This window comes from Anomaloglossus baeobatrachus, chromosome 6 (assembly GCF_048569485.1).
Source record: "Anomaloglossus baeobatrachus isolate aAnoBae1 chromosome 6, aAnoBae1.hap1, whole genome shotgun sequence".
Classification (NCBI taxonomy): Eukaryota; Metazoa; Chordata; class Amphibia; order Anura; family Aromobatidae; genus Anomaloglossus; species Anomaloglossus baeobatrachus.
The window spans coordinates 110,986,213-111,002,915 of record NC_134358.1 but is presented as its reverse complement, the minus strand read 5'-3'; the positions used below and the strand labels follow the sequence as shown (position 1 = coordinate 111,002,915).

At 42.4% G+C, this 16,703-nt stretch overlaps 1 protein-coding gene across 1 annotated transcript in view; it reads left to right on the top strand.

Moving 5' to 3' along the window:
* Positions 1-6,280: 6,280 nt before the first annotated feature.
* The window catches only part of LY96 (lymphocyte antigen 96), a 30,712-nt gene continuing 20,289 nt past the window's right edge, over positions 6,281-16,703 (top strand). The window contains exons 1-2 of the mRNA XM_075316303.1: positions 6,281-6,419; positions 12,378-12,467. Coding sequence (XP_075172418.1) covers positions 6,314-6,419; positions 12,378-12,467 — 196 coding nt within the window. The 5' untranslated portion in view covers positions 6,281-6,313. The remainder of the gene's footprint in view (positions 6,420-12,377; positions 12,468-16,703) is intronic.

The following is a 16,703-nucleotide window of genomic DNA, read 5'->3' as shown; positions in this document are numbered from 1 at the left end:
AGTTGTCCTGTGGACAGATTGTCCCCTCTGAGCTGTGGATTTCTGCAGCTCCTCCATAGTGACCATCAGTTCCTTCCTTTTCATGATAGAAAAAAACAAAATAGACCAGCTCACCTGCACCCAGTGCACGGACAAGCACCTTCAATGAGCCAAGTAGAAAAAAGTAGTAAGTCCAGCACATAAAAAAACTTTTTTATTTCAACATCGTAAAAAAAAAATAATTCTTTTTTCACATACAGAGATACATTAAAAAAATGTCATTGAGGTTATGACTAAGAGGTTACCCTTGAAACTCATAAATCTGGACTATCCTGACATTTTTTAATGTATCTCTGTATGTGAAAACAGAATTTATTTTTTTTTACGATGTTGAAATATAAAAGTTTTTTTATGCGCTGGACTTACTACTTTCTTTTCCTTGCTTTTCATGATGCTGTTTTCAAACAAACCTCTGAGGCCTTCACAGAAAAGCTGAGACTAAATCACACACCGGTGGACTCAATTTACTAATTACTGTAGGTGACTTCTGGCGGCTATTGGTCACTTAGTATTTAATTTTGGGGTTTTGGACTACAGGGGGCTGAATACTAATGCACACCACAATTTTCAGATTTATATTTTTAAACCATTTAGATAACAATGTATCACTTCCTTTATACTTCCCAAATACTTGCTACTTAGTGTTGGTATATTATATAAAATACATTTACGTTTGTGGGTGTAACATGGAAAAAATGTGAGAATGTTGAATATGGATACTTAAAGTATGAATACTTTTTCAAGGGAGTGTATGTTTAACCTACTCACTTCATTGCTGTGTATAGAGGGACCCTCAAAAAAAAAAAAAATCATATATGGTCTGACTAGATACATTTGTGTTGTGTGATAGCTCCGTACATAGAACAACATGGCCTAATGCCTTTGTGGAGGGGTCATTCATTCATTCTTTTGAAACTGATTTTATTCTTTATATAGGCCACCTATATCAGATCGGTGTGATTCTGACTCTCGCCACCGCCTCCGCCCCCACCCTGATCAGTTGGTTGGAGGACTGCAGATCCTATGTGAGCACTGCAGCCTCTTTCATGTTTACATTCGGCTTCCGGCTGGTCTGGACTTTTGGCAGCAGTTGTGCATGGTATTGTCCTATTCAAGTGAACATAAATTAGACTAGATAGATTATTTTGGATATTTTTTAATGGTAATATTGACCCCTCCCTGACATATCATATACAATGTATACACTTGGGAAAAGTTCCTAAAATGTATGTTAAATGGTGGCTGCCATTGATTGGCATCTGTCAGCCAAATAATGGCGTCTGTTTTATGGATACATCACAAAAGATGATTGAAGTAGCCTATGACTTAGACATTTGCCAATTTCATACCTTGTAATTTGTTACCCCTAGTCTCCGATGTTAAAACAAATCTATACCGGAGCATAGTATGCTACACTTTTTATTTTTTTTTTTTCAACTAGGTAGACGAAGACTAAATTCTCTCTCCTTACCTTCTGCATAATGGAACCATACAGACATACATAATGTACATCTAAGAAAAGGAAGTTTTTAAAACTGTCTTCAAACTAACCCTTAGCGTTTAATACATCTGCGTGTGTATATACTGTATATAAAGATCTGCTCTTTCTGTAACACTCTGTACATGTTCTGTTCTCATGTGCTTTTGCAGTCTATGGGGATGTGCTAAGGCTGAAGCCATCTTTTTTACATCAGTTTTTCACCTATGTTAATGGTGATTACTTACATCAAAGAAGGGCAGTAGTTGTACATCACCCAGGCCAAAAACTAGTACTCTAGAAGGATGCAGCTAAGCCCTCACTAAGTGGAGGCATCACAGGTGCAGGAGGAGCAAATCACACACACACTTCCAAGAAATGGAGGGGGCGATTGCTGGATGATAAAACTGCACACTGATGGCTTGCATAGAGCGCTGTTCACACATGCAGACGCACAGTCACAAGCCCACAGCCTATTAGGTGACGCCCATACTATTAGATCAGGCGGGCTGCTAAACCGTACTCCGTCTGTATACTATACAGGACTGTATTATGCAAGGCCTAACAGAAAGGGGCCTGGCTGTATCCTGTACAAAAAACTATAAGCTTTTAGTTGGTATTATGGCCAGAATACGGAAGCCTACAACCCTCGTCACTGGAACCTCATGCTTCTAGGTCCCTACACTAAATATAAAAATAGCTACAAAAAGAGGAATAAATAATAATCCAAAAATTAAGCATTACTTACAGCAAAGATGGGCTGCAGTTGTACATCGCCCATGCCAAAAACTAGTACTGTAGGAGGATGCAGCTAAGCCCACAAGTGGAGGCATCACAGGTGCAGGAGGAGCAAATCACACACAAACTTCCAATAAATGGAGGGGGCGATTTCTGAATGATAAAATTACTCACTGATGGCTTGCATAGAGCGCTGTTCACGTTAATGGTGAGAAAAAAAATCAGATGATAACAAATGATGGAAACCCACTGACCGATAGGAGAACAATGTATTTTTGACGGATGTAACTGTGAAAACAAATTTGTGAATGTAGCCTCAGTCTTTATCCTTTTATGAGTTCTCTTAGGACATGTGCATACATCGTGTATTCACCGCAGAAATGTTAGCACCAAAACACTGCGCCTTCCAGTACCACATAAAACCTATAATAATGTCTATAAAAGATTATATAAAAAGCTATTGTTTTATTAAGTCATGTAATTATCACAAAATAGTATAAAACCATTAAAAGAAAGCTGTTCAATCATCCATAATTAGGTAAGTGGTATTTAACCGAACTGGTAAGTGTCGTAAAATAAGGACCATCTGCAGAGATCTATAGTTTACATATTTTTTGCACAAAATCTTCCATTATACATGTAATATACAGCGGGTGAAATATGTATTGAACACGTCACCAATTTTGTAAGTAAATATATTTCTAAAGGTGCTATTGACAAGAATTTCTCACCAGATGTCGGTAACAATCTAAGAATTGTCTGTTTCATATGCTTAACGTGCGCACAATTCTTCAGCATCAGTTTACATGGTAATGTCTCCAAATACGGCAGCAAAAGAAATGGTACACAATGTATATAAATGAAATCCAAGAATAAAAAATATCAGTAATCTGAGATAGAGAGCCAGAGATACAGGTTATATGGAGTGCGGAAAATAAGTATTTACTGCAGATTTTACAAGCTTTCACACCTACAAAGAATGGAGGTCTGTAGTTTTTGTCGTAGGTAGACTTCAACTGTGACAGATTAAAAAAAATCCAGAAAATCCCATTGTATAATTTTTAGAAAATTAATTTGCATTTTATTTCATGAAATAAGTATTTGATCACCAACCAACCAGCAAGAATTCTTTCTCTCACAGACATGTAATTTTATCTTTAAGAATCCCTCCCACTCTGCACCCATTAACTGTATTAAATCCACTACTCGGACGACCCCTTCTCAATCCCTAATTCCCACCCGTAAAACAATAACACTTATACTCTCCTCCAGTGCTGTTCCAGTGGTGTTGGCACTGGCTCTCCCAGGGCTTGCATGACATTATGTCACACAATCTCTGTGGCCAGTCAGCGCTGGCTTCACTCTCCCCGCTTTCGGACAAATCAAACACTGGGAGGAAGTTAGAGCTGCTGCTCTCTCACTTCACCCGGATGTCAATTACTTCCCTGGAAGAGAAGAATGAAGCCAGCGCTGATTGTCCATAGGGATCGTGTGACAATGTCATGCAAGCCCTGGGAGAGCCAGTACCAACACCACTGGAACAGCATCTGAGGGGAGTATAAGTGTTATTATTTTACTGGGGAGAAATATAGGGATTGAGAAGGGCTTGTCTGAGTAGTAGACTCCTGCTTCAACTTTCATGTAATCATATATCAGCACAAAGGAGCTAATAAATAATGTCAGATTCTCACAGAAAAAGTTATTCCCAACTTCTTAAATGTGTGCTATCCTGTGATTTACATCTTATTGAAACTTTCTTGATCGCTTTTTTTGTGTATAGCTCGTTGTCTTCGAGACCAACCACCATTTCTAGACGGCAGACCATGAGCAGTGCTTGCAGTGCTTGCAAGCGCTTTTTCAGTGAAGCTTGTAAGCACTGCATTGAAGCTGGCCTGGTTGTGCCGGGACTGCTTGATACCTGCCAGCTTCTGCACAGGGCTAAAAAGCTAGACCGCAGTGGTGGCTGGTCACCTAGGTCAACAGGCTGGACACCTGTTTAAACTTGTTACCTGTAAAAATTACACCTGTCCACACAATAATTCACACTCCAACCTCTACACCATGGCCAAGACCAAAAAGCTGTCTTAAGAACACCAGGAACAAAATTGTAGACCTGCACAAGGGTGGGATGGGATACAAAGCAATAGTCAAACAGCTTGGTGAGAAGGCAACAACTGTTGGTGGAATTATTAGAAAATGGAAGGAACACAAGATGACTGTCAATCTTACTCATCTGGGTCTCCATGCAAGATCTTGCCTCATGTGGCAAGGATGATTCTGAGAAGGGTCAGGAATCAGCCCAGAACTACATGGGAGGACCTGGTCAATGACCTGAAGCGAGCTGGGACCATAATCTCAAAGATTACAGTTAGTAACACACTACGCTGTCATGGATTAAATTCCTGCAGGACACGCATGGTCCCCCTGCTCACACCAGCACATGTCCAGGCATGTGTTGAAGTTCGCCAATGACCATCTGGATGATCCACAGGAGGCATGGGAGAAGGTCTTGTGGTCAGATAAGACCACAATAGAACTTTTTGGCATCAACTTCACTCTCCATATTTGGAGGAAGAAGAAGGATGAGTAGAACCCCAAGAACACGATCCCAACCATGAAGCATGGGGGTGGAAACATATTTTGGCTGTGCTTTTCTGCAAAGTAGATAGAACGACTGCACCATATTAAAGGGAGGATGGATGGGGTAATTTATCGTGAAAATTTTGGCCAACAACTTCCTTCCCTCAGTAACAAACATTACAGATGGTTCATGACTGGGTCTTTCAGCATGACAATGACTTGAAACACACAGCCAAGGCTACTAAGGAGTGTCTCCGTAAGAAGCATTTCAAGATCCTGGAGTGGCCTAGCCAGTCTCCAGACCTGAACCCAATAGAAAATCTTTGGAGGGAGCTGAAACTCAATGTTGCACAGCGACAGCCTCGAAACCTGAAAGATCCGGAGAAAATCTATATGGAGGAGTGGCCCAAAATCGTTGCTGAAGTGTGTGCAAACGTGGTCAAGAACTAAAGTAAATATCTGACCTCTGTAATTACATACAAAGTTTTAAGTTCCAAATATTAAGTTTTGTTTTTCTAATGTATCAAATACTTATTTCATGCAATAAAATGCAAATTAATTATTTAAAATTTATACAATGTGATTTTTCTGAATTCTTTTTTGTTCTGTCACAGTTGAAGTGTGCCTACGATAAAAATTACAGACGTCTCCATTCTTTGTAGGTGGGAAAACTTGCAAGATCGGTCGTGTATCAAATATCACATTGGTGAACCATATGTATTTTATACATGATACCTGTTTTTAATTTTTTGGAATAAAAGTCTTTGATTTTATAAATCCTCTGGTCGATGTTGCTGGAATATCTCTAAAGAATTGTGTCTACAAGATTATCTGGAATCCAAGTTCCCTGCACCGCCTAGGATTGATTGAACTCCTCCAGACGCTGCATGTGCTATGGTTCGGTGAGCTGACATATTTTGTTTTTTTTATTTGGTCCACTGTAGGTGGCTTGTTGCAACTAATGATAATGAATGTGGTCATGTAGAAATTCAGGGTGGTATACGTCGGCCAATTTCCACTTATTTCATGCGTTATACATTTTGTTGCCCACTGTTTGGGCATGTGGGCTTTCCCATTTATCAAAATCTGCTGTTGCACACTGTCACTTTTATTGGCTGCCTACGTTTGATGTATCTGCTGAGACCTCTCCTGGCATATAATGTCACAAAACGTACAATAATAGATACTACTCATAGGGGGTGTAAGTTCTTATATGCAGTTCTTATATTCTTATATGAATTTGTATCATATAGAAACCTCTTGATTAAATAGTTCACTTGCTTGCAAAACTGTAAAATGTCCCTTACAACCGAAAATAAAAGACCAAACCATTATCAGAATTGTATATTGTAGGAGGTGTAGCCTCAATAAGAGGAACTGAAAATGTAGAGAAGAGGAACTTGAACATTCGTCACAATTTCATGTTTAGGTCAGACAATATAGTAATTGTCTCTTTTGTATGGTCTTAAGTCTTTGGAGATGTTTAAGGTTCTGCTGCTTCTTTTTGGATTTGGGACTTTAGAAGCCAAAATAAAATATATTTTGTGTGATACTCCAAGGGTGGAGGCATTTTACGAGATGTGTGGTGAGTAATATCGATCTGTCTATGCTTTTTATATAGATTATATAATACTGAGTTTCTCACAACTATTGGAATCTGAGAGGACAGCCCATCAATGACTTCACCCAACATGTTGGATTTTCTGTTAGGTCTGAGGTTGGAGATGCTACCTTATTTTTGAAGAGAACCTGTCACTTGCTAAAAAAAAGCTGAGTTAAATATCTTGTAAAAATCCTAAAGCTCCTCTGAATTTCTAGCTTTTTCCATTTTGTGCTGCATGGCACCATTGCATAGATACTCATAGTTGTTGATATTGGAGCGCAGTATGTGAAATCTCTGCTTGTAGTGAAACTGGACATTTCTGCAGAGTTATTCCTTGGGACGTGCAGTGTCACCTCTGCCTCTCAGACATTGCCAATCACAGCAGGGCCTTAAACAGCTAAATCAGCTGCTGAGCCGTGATTGGCAGTATCTGGGAGGAAGAAATCAAACTACACATGCCCAGAGAAGATTCTGAGGAAACGCCCAGTTGGGCTGCAAGCAGAGATTTCACATGGAACGTTTCAAAAGCAACAAATGTGAATATCTGCAATAGAGTGATGCAGCACAAAACAGAAAAGAGGCAAATTTAGTGGAGTTTAGGCATTTTTACAAGGTAATTTTTTTTGAGCAAGGGACAGGTCATCTTTAAGTAAATTGACTGCCATCAATGTGGAAATTTGCCCTCTATGAGAAGTAGCTGTCTCAAAAGCAAACTATGTTGCAATACGTCTGTATAGAGAAGGCACCATACTTCTGTATCAGTCAAAAAGTTGCTCTAATTTTGCAACTTTTCTCTACGACACAAGAATATTATGTTAATAGGTATATTAGGCACGGGCATGGGAATTTCAGCTGAGTGGATGGTGAATAATAAAAATACAAGAGTTCACTGATTTACACAGGCTGTCCAGAAATTTATGAATGGTTGGTAAACCCACTTCCAATGATGGTCATATGGCATGCACTCTTAGTTGGTGGCCACAAGCAAGACATTCCCTCTATGAGATCCATCTACCCTTCATTGTGAACACTATATGGATGGCAATCAATAGAAGTCCTATCGAGGTTGGTACATCTGGAAGTCTGATTGTTCCTGGTATGCATTGATGCTTCCCCTACTGTTGTTAGTCTCATTGCTTGGCTTACTAGCTATCCTGGAGTCTAGGAAAACTAGTTGCAACTGAGGTTTGTGTACATCTGTGACCAATGTTTCCACATGGTTCTGTATAATCTGTCCTATTCTTGCGGTCCAAGCTGTTATAATTGCAGATAATGACTCAATGCTGGCAGCTTCCAGTCATTGTAAACAGGGCTTAAAGGCCCATTTTCATGGGTTGATAACACAGGTATGTAAATTTTGGGTTTGTCAATTTTTTTTTTTGTAGCTCCCACTAGCCAGTTTCCTACTCCACACTAATGAGGGGCAAATACCCCGAAACAGCTGTCTGTAGATGGATACCATGTTTTGGCATAGGTGGTTTCCTTGACTGGAGACGGCTCTTCCCGTGGTTTTTCCTTCCCGGTGAAAGACCTGGCTAGTTACCTGCCAGCGTTGAGAAACATGTGATGGTGTCTCCGCGACTTCCTTGTTTTGCATACCCCCCTCAGGGCAAGACAGGCACACCAGTGGGTGGGACCAGGCAGTTAGGGAACGCCTACCTAGGGGTCTAGACAGCTCGGGGCGGGAAAGCAAGCAGTGAAGTTTGGTAGTTGAGATGAGTGTGGGCTGGAGCTAGGTGTAGCTCCAGCAGAGGAGAAGTTCAAGTTGAACGGTGCCAGTGTCGGAGCCCTGGTACCTTGGCTAGGTGGCAGATGGTGGTCTCCATCATCAGGAGACGGGAAGATGGCTCGGCAGATCTGAGGAGGACCGGAGCAGGGTTGGAGCCAGCCGGTACCAACACCGGAGACCCGACTGGAAACCATGCACAGAGGGGGTACTCGGACCCTGAAGCCAGGACCGGAACCAACGGCCTAGCTAATCAACCGATTGAGGGCAGGATTACAGGTACTGTCCCAACCAAAGTCCCAAAAGCAGACAACGACCCACAGATAGGTATAGGGCAACTGCCAGGGCCCATAGATCCCACGGGTCAGCGTCAGCGGGCACGGCTCCTCAGGCATACCGCAAGTCGGGAGCGGACTCCCATGTTCCACACCAGGAAGTCCAAACACACAACCTCAACCAGTGCAGAGGAAGAGACGGCGGTCACCAGCCCGGGTGGGGGACCAGATTACAACCGGCCGCGGCGGCCGGCCACCAGCACCTTGGTTTACCAAAAGACTCATGTGATTCATTTACTTGTGAGTAACCAAACATCCCCTGCTATGTCCGGGTGCGCAAGCCCCTGCCACCGCCATACCCTGCACAGAGACACTGGGCCCCGGGGCAACCATCCCTACCCACAGAGGGGTTTACATCCGGCTGCCATTACATCTTCCCAGGGCATCCCACATGAGCAGCGGTGGTGTCCCACTTCACCACACACCGTGGGTGATGTCACGAACCAAATACAGTCAAGACCATACAACTATGTCCCCCTTTTCATTCGGCGTGTCCGCGTGACCCCCGGGTCCGGAGGATCCCTCGAGCCACGCAGCGGGTCCAGATCCGAGCAGCGCCGGCTGCTGGAACGCGGGCGGCACAAACACAGTATTATATATAGAAAAATGTATTGAACATTCATTCTGTGACTTTATTGGAAATTAATTCTTGCGTCTTTCCTTTCCTCTTCAAAGCTTATCTTCTAGAAGGTCTGTGGATCTTCTCTGTGAAGTTTCCAGCAGACTTAACCCCCCCCATCATGTTCACGTTTCATCTGCCTTGGTATCATCGTTCCATCTCCTTGATATCATCGTTCCATCTCCTTGATAGCCTAATGAAATTTTTCTCCTTGCTCGTCGCTAACCGCACTGACGTTTTCAGGAAAGAAGTCCAAATGGGAATGTAAAAAATGTGACTTTAAATTCATCAGACAACCCAAGGCTTTGAAACGTTTCAGCATGTACTCCATGAAGGACTTACATTTTGGATCTTTGTTGTTACCTAGAAATACCTTCACAACCTCGAGCCCTTTTCTCAACAGTTTTTTAATTTTTTTTAACACATCCTTCATGATTGTATGAATTTCCGGACCCACAAAATGCCTTCCATCGGTTTTGCTTCGAACAATCCCTGAAGCTTGGTACACAACTACTTAAAAGTCTCTCCTTCTTTTGGTAAAGCTTTCAGAAACACCTTCATCAGTCCAGTGACAGGAGGACTTTAGTGCGATCAATTATACTTTCCACAAATACAGTTAGGTCCAGAAATATTTGGACAGTGACACAATTTTCGCGAGTTGGGCTCTGCATGCCACTACATTGGATTTTAAATGAAATCTCTACAACAGAATTCAAGTGCAGATTGTAACGTTTAATTTGAAGGTTTGAACAAAAATATCTGATAGAAATTGTAGGAATTGTACACATTTCTTTACCAACACTCCACATTTTAGGAGGTCAAAAGTAATTGGACAAATAAACCAAACCCAAACAAAATATTTATATTTTCAATATTTTGTTGCGAATCCTTTGGAAGCAATCACTGCCTTAAGTCTGGAACCCATGGACATCACCAAACGCTGGGTTTCCACCTTCTTAATGCTTTGCCAGGCCTTTACAGCCGCAGCCTTCAGGTCTTGCTTGTTTGTGGGTCTTTCCGTCTTAAGTCTGGATTTGAGCAAGTGAAATGCATGCTCAATTGGGTTAAGATCTGGTGATTGACTTGGCCATTGCAGAATGTTCCACTTTTTTGCACTCATGAACTCCTGGGTAGCTTTGGCTGTATGCTTGGGGTCATTGTCCATCTGTACTATGAAGCGCCGTCCGATCAACTTTGCGGCATTTGGCTGAACCTGGGCTGAAAGTATATCCCGGTACACTTCAGAATTCATCCGGCTACTCTTGTCTGCTGTTATGTCATCAATAAACACAAGTGACCCAGTGCCATTGAAAGCCATGCATGCCCATGCCATCACATTGCCTCCACCATGTTTTACAGAGGATGTGGTGTGCCTTGGATCATGTGCCGTTCCCTTTCTTCTGCAAACTTTTTTCTTCCCATCATTCTGGTACAGGTTGATCTTTGTCTCATCTGTCCATAGAATACTTTTCCAGAACTGAGCTGGCTTCATGAGGTGTTTTTCAGCAAATTTAACTCTGGCCTGTCTATTTTTGGAATTGATGAATGGTTTGCATCTAGATGTGAACCCTTTGTATTTACTTTCATGGAGTCTTCTCTTTACTGTTGACTTAGAGACAGATACACCTACTTCACTGAGAGTGTTCTGGACTTCAGTTGATGTTGTGAACGGGTTCTTCTTCACCAAAGAAAGTATGCGGCGATCATCCACCACTGTTGTCATCCGTGGACGCCCAGGCCTTTTTGAGTTCCCAAGCTCACCAGTCAATTCCTTTTTTCTCAGAATGTACCCGACTGTTGATTTTGCTACTCCAAGCATGTCTGCTATCTCTCTGATGGATTTTTTCTTTTTTTTTCAGCCTCAGGATGTTCTGCTTCACCTCAATTGAGAGTTCCTTAGACCGCATGTTGTCTGGTCACAGCAACAGCTTCCAAATGCAAAACCACACACCTGTAATCAACCCCAGACCTTTTAACTACTTCATTGATTACAGGTTAACAAGGGAGACGCCTTCAGAGTTAATTGCAGCCCTTAGAGTCCCTTGTCCAATTACTTTTGGTCCCTTGGAAAAGAAGAGGCTATGCATTACAGAGCTATGATTCCTAAACCCTTTCTCCGATTTGGATGTGAAAACTCTCATATTGCAGCTGGGAGTGTGCACTTTCAGCCCATATTATATATATAATTGTATTTCTGAACATGTTTTTGTAAACAGCTAAAATAACAAAACTTGTGTCACTGTCCAAATATTTCTGGACCTAACTGTATGTTCTAGATTCCAGGTTGCAAAGATGTTCTCATCGGCCAACATTTTTGATGTGTGATGACTCCTATCTCTGCTGTCCCATTCACACAGAAAGCATGGGTACTTTGTGTTTCCTCCTTGCTCCCCAAGAAGCAAACAGAGAACTTTCAGATGACCACATATTGACCAACCTTGATCCTCATAGTTAAGTTTCTTGAGAATAAAGTTTAAATTCTCATAGTTTTCCTTCAAGTGCACAGAATGCCCTACAGGCACTGAAGCATGCTTGCTCCTTTGTTTGGAAGCTGGGTTAAGAAAATCTCTTCCCACAGTTGCCAATCGCAGCACAGCGTCTATTAATTTCTAACCAATCTAATAAGACCCAAATGATCTACCAAAGATCATGCAAAGTATGGTGCCAGAAAAAGCCTATGGAGTCAGTGTTTGTGAAAAAACTGTACATATTGGAATTTTTTCAATATTTTTACTGAGTTCAGCAATTGAACGTATATAAAAATCACCTCTTACAATTTGACCCTTGCAGACCTGTGTTATCAGCAAACAAGCTTCATAGGGTCACTTGTTCCTATGCGAAATTGTCGCCGATCTGCTGACAGATGAGCAAAATGATGATTCTCTGGCTGACTGGATTGTTTATGTGGCCCAGTTAGTCGTCTACATGTGGTGGTCTGCTGCTGACAACATGTACGCTGTACAATTTTGTTGACGCATGTGAATAGGGCCATAGATGAGTGTCCTTCAATTGTGCTTGTTTGTGAGCGGAAATTGGCCCTCGTCAACTATTCTACAAATAGAATATCAGAATATTTAGTATCTTGAGGGAAGATGGCACATGGGGATTACTATTATTCTTTTCTTTCTTTTTTTTTTTACTTTAAAGGCTCCAAATACAGAAATCATTATGTTTATTTTTTTTTAACTCCAGATATTTATTTATGTATTGTTGAAAAAAAACAAGTGACCTATAAAGTGTCTGTTTCTTTTTCCCCGCAGATGATGAGAGTTTTGCACCAGTGATTAAGGTAGAAGGTTGTGAGCTGAGCAAGCACACATATATGAATATTTCTTTGACAGCAATTCCAAGTATGTACAGTATTTTCTGTCCAATCAGTCTTTTTTTTTATACATTATTATCATTATTGATTATGTGCATTTATTTCAACCATTCCAAATGCTGGGGGATAAGAACTCTGAATCCATGGAGCAATCCCATGGCTAGCAAAGTCCTGCACCATGGGTGCCACTGACTCCGGCTGCACATGACGCTGAAGCCAAAGCGCTCCTCTGTGCAGAAAAGTGTTGATCTGACTAATTGTATACAATGTAATTCTGTAGAATTTATACTTTGGTGTCTACTTGTTGTGTTTTATGCCGGAACAAGGATCAGTCCACAAGCTGTAATTAGTGATGGGCAAATAGTAAAATGGGTTTGTATTATTTACACCGAATACCTAGTACTATTTCAGAAAAGGAGAATCCAGCAACATGCCCATGGAGATATTGAATTAAAATTGTGTTTATTTCATTCTTGTTAAAAGCATGGATGAAGACAGAACACAGGGAGGATTGAAGCCTCCATATTACACATTTCAAACAATGGACTTGTTCTTAAGGCCCCGTCACACTAAGCAACATCGCTAGCAACATCGCTGCTAACGAACAACTTTTGTGACGTTGCTAGTGATGTCGCTGTGTGTGACATCCAGCAACAACCTGGCCCCTGCTGTGAGGTCGTTGGTTGTTGCTGAATGTCCTGGGCCATTTTTTAGTTGTTGCTGTCCCGCTGTGAAGCACAGATCGCTGTGTGTGACAGCGACAGAGCAACAACTAAATGTGCAGGCAGCAGGAGCCGACTTCTGCGGAGGCTGGTAACCACAGTAAACATCGGGTAACCAAGAAGCCCTGTCCTTGGTTACCCGATATTTACCTTTGTTACCAGCCTCCGCCGCTCTCACTGTCAGTACCGGCTCCTGCTCTGTGCACATGTAGCTGCAGGACACATCGGGTTAATTAACCCGATGTGTGCTGTAGCTAGGAGAGCAGGGAGCCAGCGCTAAGCAGTGTGCGCTGCTCCCTGCTCTGTGCACATGTAGCTGCAGCACACATCGGGTAATTAACCCGATGTGTGCTGTAACTAGGAGAGCAGGGAGCCAGCGCTCAGTGTGCGCTGCTCCCTGCTCTCTGCACGTGTAGCTCCGTGCGGTGGTAACCAAGGTAAATATCGGGTTGGTTACCCGATATTTACCTTAGTTACCAAGCGCAGCATCTTCCACGCGGTGCTGGGGGCTGGTCACTGGTTGCTGGTGAGCTCACCAGCAACTCGTGTAGCGACGCTCCAACGATCCCTGCCAGGTCAGGTTGCTGGTGGGATCGCTGGAGCGTCGCAGTGTGACATCTCACCAGCAACCTCCTAGCAACTTACCAGCGATCCCTATCGTTGTTGGGATCGCTGGTAAGTTGCTTAGTGTGACTGGACCTTTAGTCCTAGTCCATTCATTATCTCCATGGACGTGTTGCTGGATCCTCCTGTTTTGTTACAAGTCTGCCCATACCTTGACTGTGCACCACCTTGGAATAGCTTCCATCCATTGAATAACAGTGAGCTGATATAACTCTCTTTATCAACTAGTGCTATTCCAGTATTCGTCATGAATAACGAACCTAATGCAAGTCAGTGGAGAAACGGGGCATTTTTCTTGAAGATTTCCCAGGAAAATGCCTGGGTTTCCCATTGACTTGTACTGGGTTCATTATTCATGACAAATACTGTAATTGTACTCGGTATTCGGTACAAATAATCTGAACCCGAATATTTTATTATTTCTCCATCACTAGTTGTAATCTCTACCTATTCTTCACCTGCCTCTCTATGTAGTCACATTGCTACTTACTAGCCATACTAGAGACTAGTAAATACAGTAAGGCTCCATTCATACGTCCGTGTTTCATATACTCGTTCTATCCATATCTTCCTTTCTTTACTGATAAAACGTGTGCTTATTATAGTCTATGGCTGTTCACTTGTTCCTTTTTTTCTCAGACTAGAAGGCCATACTTGCTCACTTTCTGCATAGGTCAGTGAATTTGAAATTATCAGCATGGCTCTTGTTCTAGGACCCTAGTGCCCTTACCCCTACAGGATTAGTGGTACTTTTCAACTATAATTTTTATGACAATACCATATAGGCCTAGCTTAGATAGTCGTCTCATATTTGTCCAGTCACTTTCACAGCTTGTGGACATGTGCTCTGGGTGCAGCCCCATGTTACAGATGGGTGAAAGAGTTGCTGGCTATTACATGTACTATTCTGGTCTGTAAAATGGATCAAGCATGTGCATGATGCAATTTACCCACAGACCTGATGAAGTGTGGATCATATCTTATGTGCATTGGCACTTAGGCAAATATAGGTTATTGTGCTGTCCATGTATTGTACACTATCCAATTTATGTATATCAGCTCACCGTGTACACGCTCACTCCTGGCCTCTCCCTGGAGCACGGACAGGCACTGTCGCAACCCGATATTGCAAATAGAAGAAAGAAGGAACATCCAGCTCTTCAGGCGAGGAAAGCCATGGTCTTTATTTTAGCATGCAGACAATGGATGACATGTCCAGCACAGCACTACGCGTTTCAGGTAGTAGTGCTGTGCGTAGTGCTGTGCTGGTCATGTCATCCGTTCTCTGCATGCTAAAATAAAGACCATGGCTTTCCTCGCCTGAAGAGCTGGATGTTCCTTCTTTGGCTGGAATCACATTTGTGCGTGTAAAATCGGTCCGATTCTCATGCTAGAAAGTCGGACGATTTTAGTTCACTTTTCATCAGTGTGCGGTGTGAGATAGCGACCACCAATGTGGTAAATGGTCGCTATATGTCGCAGTGGAGAAGGTCGCTGTGATATTAAACTGAAGAGGTTGCTATGGGACTTGTAGTTCCACAAAGGCTTGTTTCTGTATATAAGGGTCAGGTTCCCTTTAATAATGCCTGTGTGCTGTGCAGGTCTGGGAATCACAGACCTCCACCTGTGGGTGTGTCCAGTCTGATTTAGGAGACTCCGTGTGTGTTCTTCAGAGAGTGTGAGAGCAGAGCAGGGAGCTCTGGATGTATCAGCCTGTGTGGAGGCTTAACACAATGCTCTGGAATTGAGTCTGAGTTGAGACTGAGGTGAGTGCAGCCAGGCTGGGCTGCAGGCCCGAAACACTCCTGGAGGAGAAACAGACAGGGGTCTGCAGAGGGACCTGGGTGCTGGAAGGAACCTCGGCTACAGGTGTATGCTGGCAGGTGCCAGAGAGTGGGGAAAGTTGCTAAACTTCCACTATGGACTTGTAATGGACTGGATGCCCACGGTACGTGGATTGTTTATGTTTAAGAGCAGTTTATGTTGGGAGTGTTTTAAATAAACTGCTGGAATTTTTATAAAGAGACTGTAGATGTGTTGCTGAAGCTACCTCACCCCACTGCAAGCGAGTTGAACCCCCAGGTTGCGGGGTGTAACCTTACAGCGGTCAGTATGCTGTCAGTGTGCAATCAGTTTTTACCCTCAGCAGCTGCTACTCATATAATGTTACGTACAGAAGCATTAACATTGTTCTCTGCTACATGCGTGAAATGTATTGAGAAAAACGGATGTCACTAGGATTGTGTATGTGCCGTCCGTGTGACATCCGTTTTTTTTCACGCACCCATAGACTTGCATTGGAGTGACTCGTGCGAGAAACTCACCAAAACGCAGCATGCTGCGATTTTTTTTCTCAGTCTGATTTGGATTGAGAAAAAAATAGCAAATGGGAGCTGCCTCATTGATTAACATGTGTCAGAGTGCAATGCGAAATTTTCTCACATTACACTCGTGCGAGTTACTCGCAAGTGAGAAACCAGCCTTCTATTGTACACTATGCACACACTGCACTGGACAAAAATACAGCTGTCTGAACAAGGCCATATGGAAATCTCAAACCTGCGTTGAAATCTTCTTCTCAGCTGTACGGAGTGCTACTGCTTACTTGTTATGGTGGTAGATTCTAGCTTATATGCTGGTATCTTCATGAATACAGGTGGCATCTACATGTTCCAGTACATGGGGTCTCTTTCTTGCTTTTCACCCCATATGTTAACTCATGTAATAGTGTTGTTGTCTAGATTGCAAATTTTCTTTCATAAATTGTGTTATAAAATGTCTCCATAAAGCCCAAGGATTAGTGTCTATCCAGACATCAAAATTCCAGGAATCCATAGGAGTGCATCTATACAGTGAGAGTTTTGCCGTGGATATTCCTATGGGGGTCAAATCTGATGTATTTGAAACAAATTACCCCC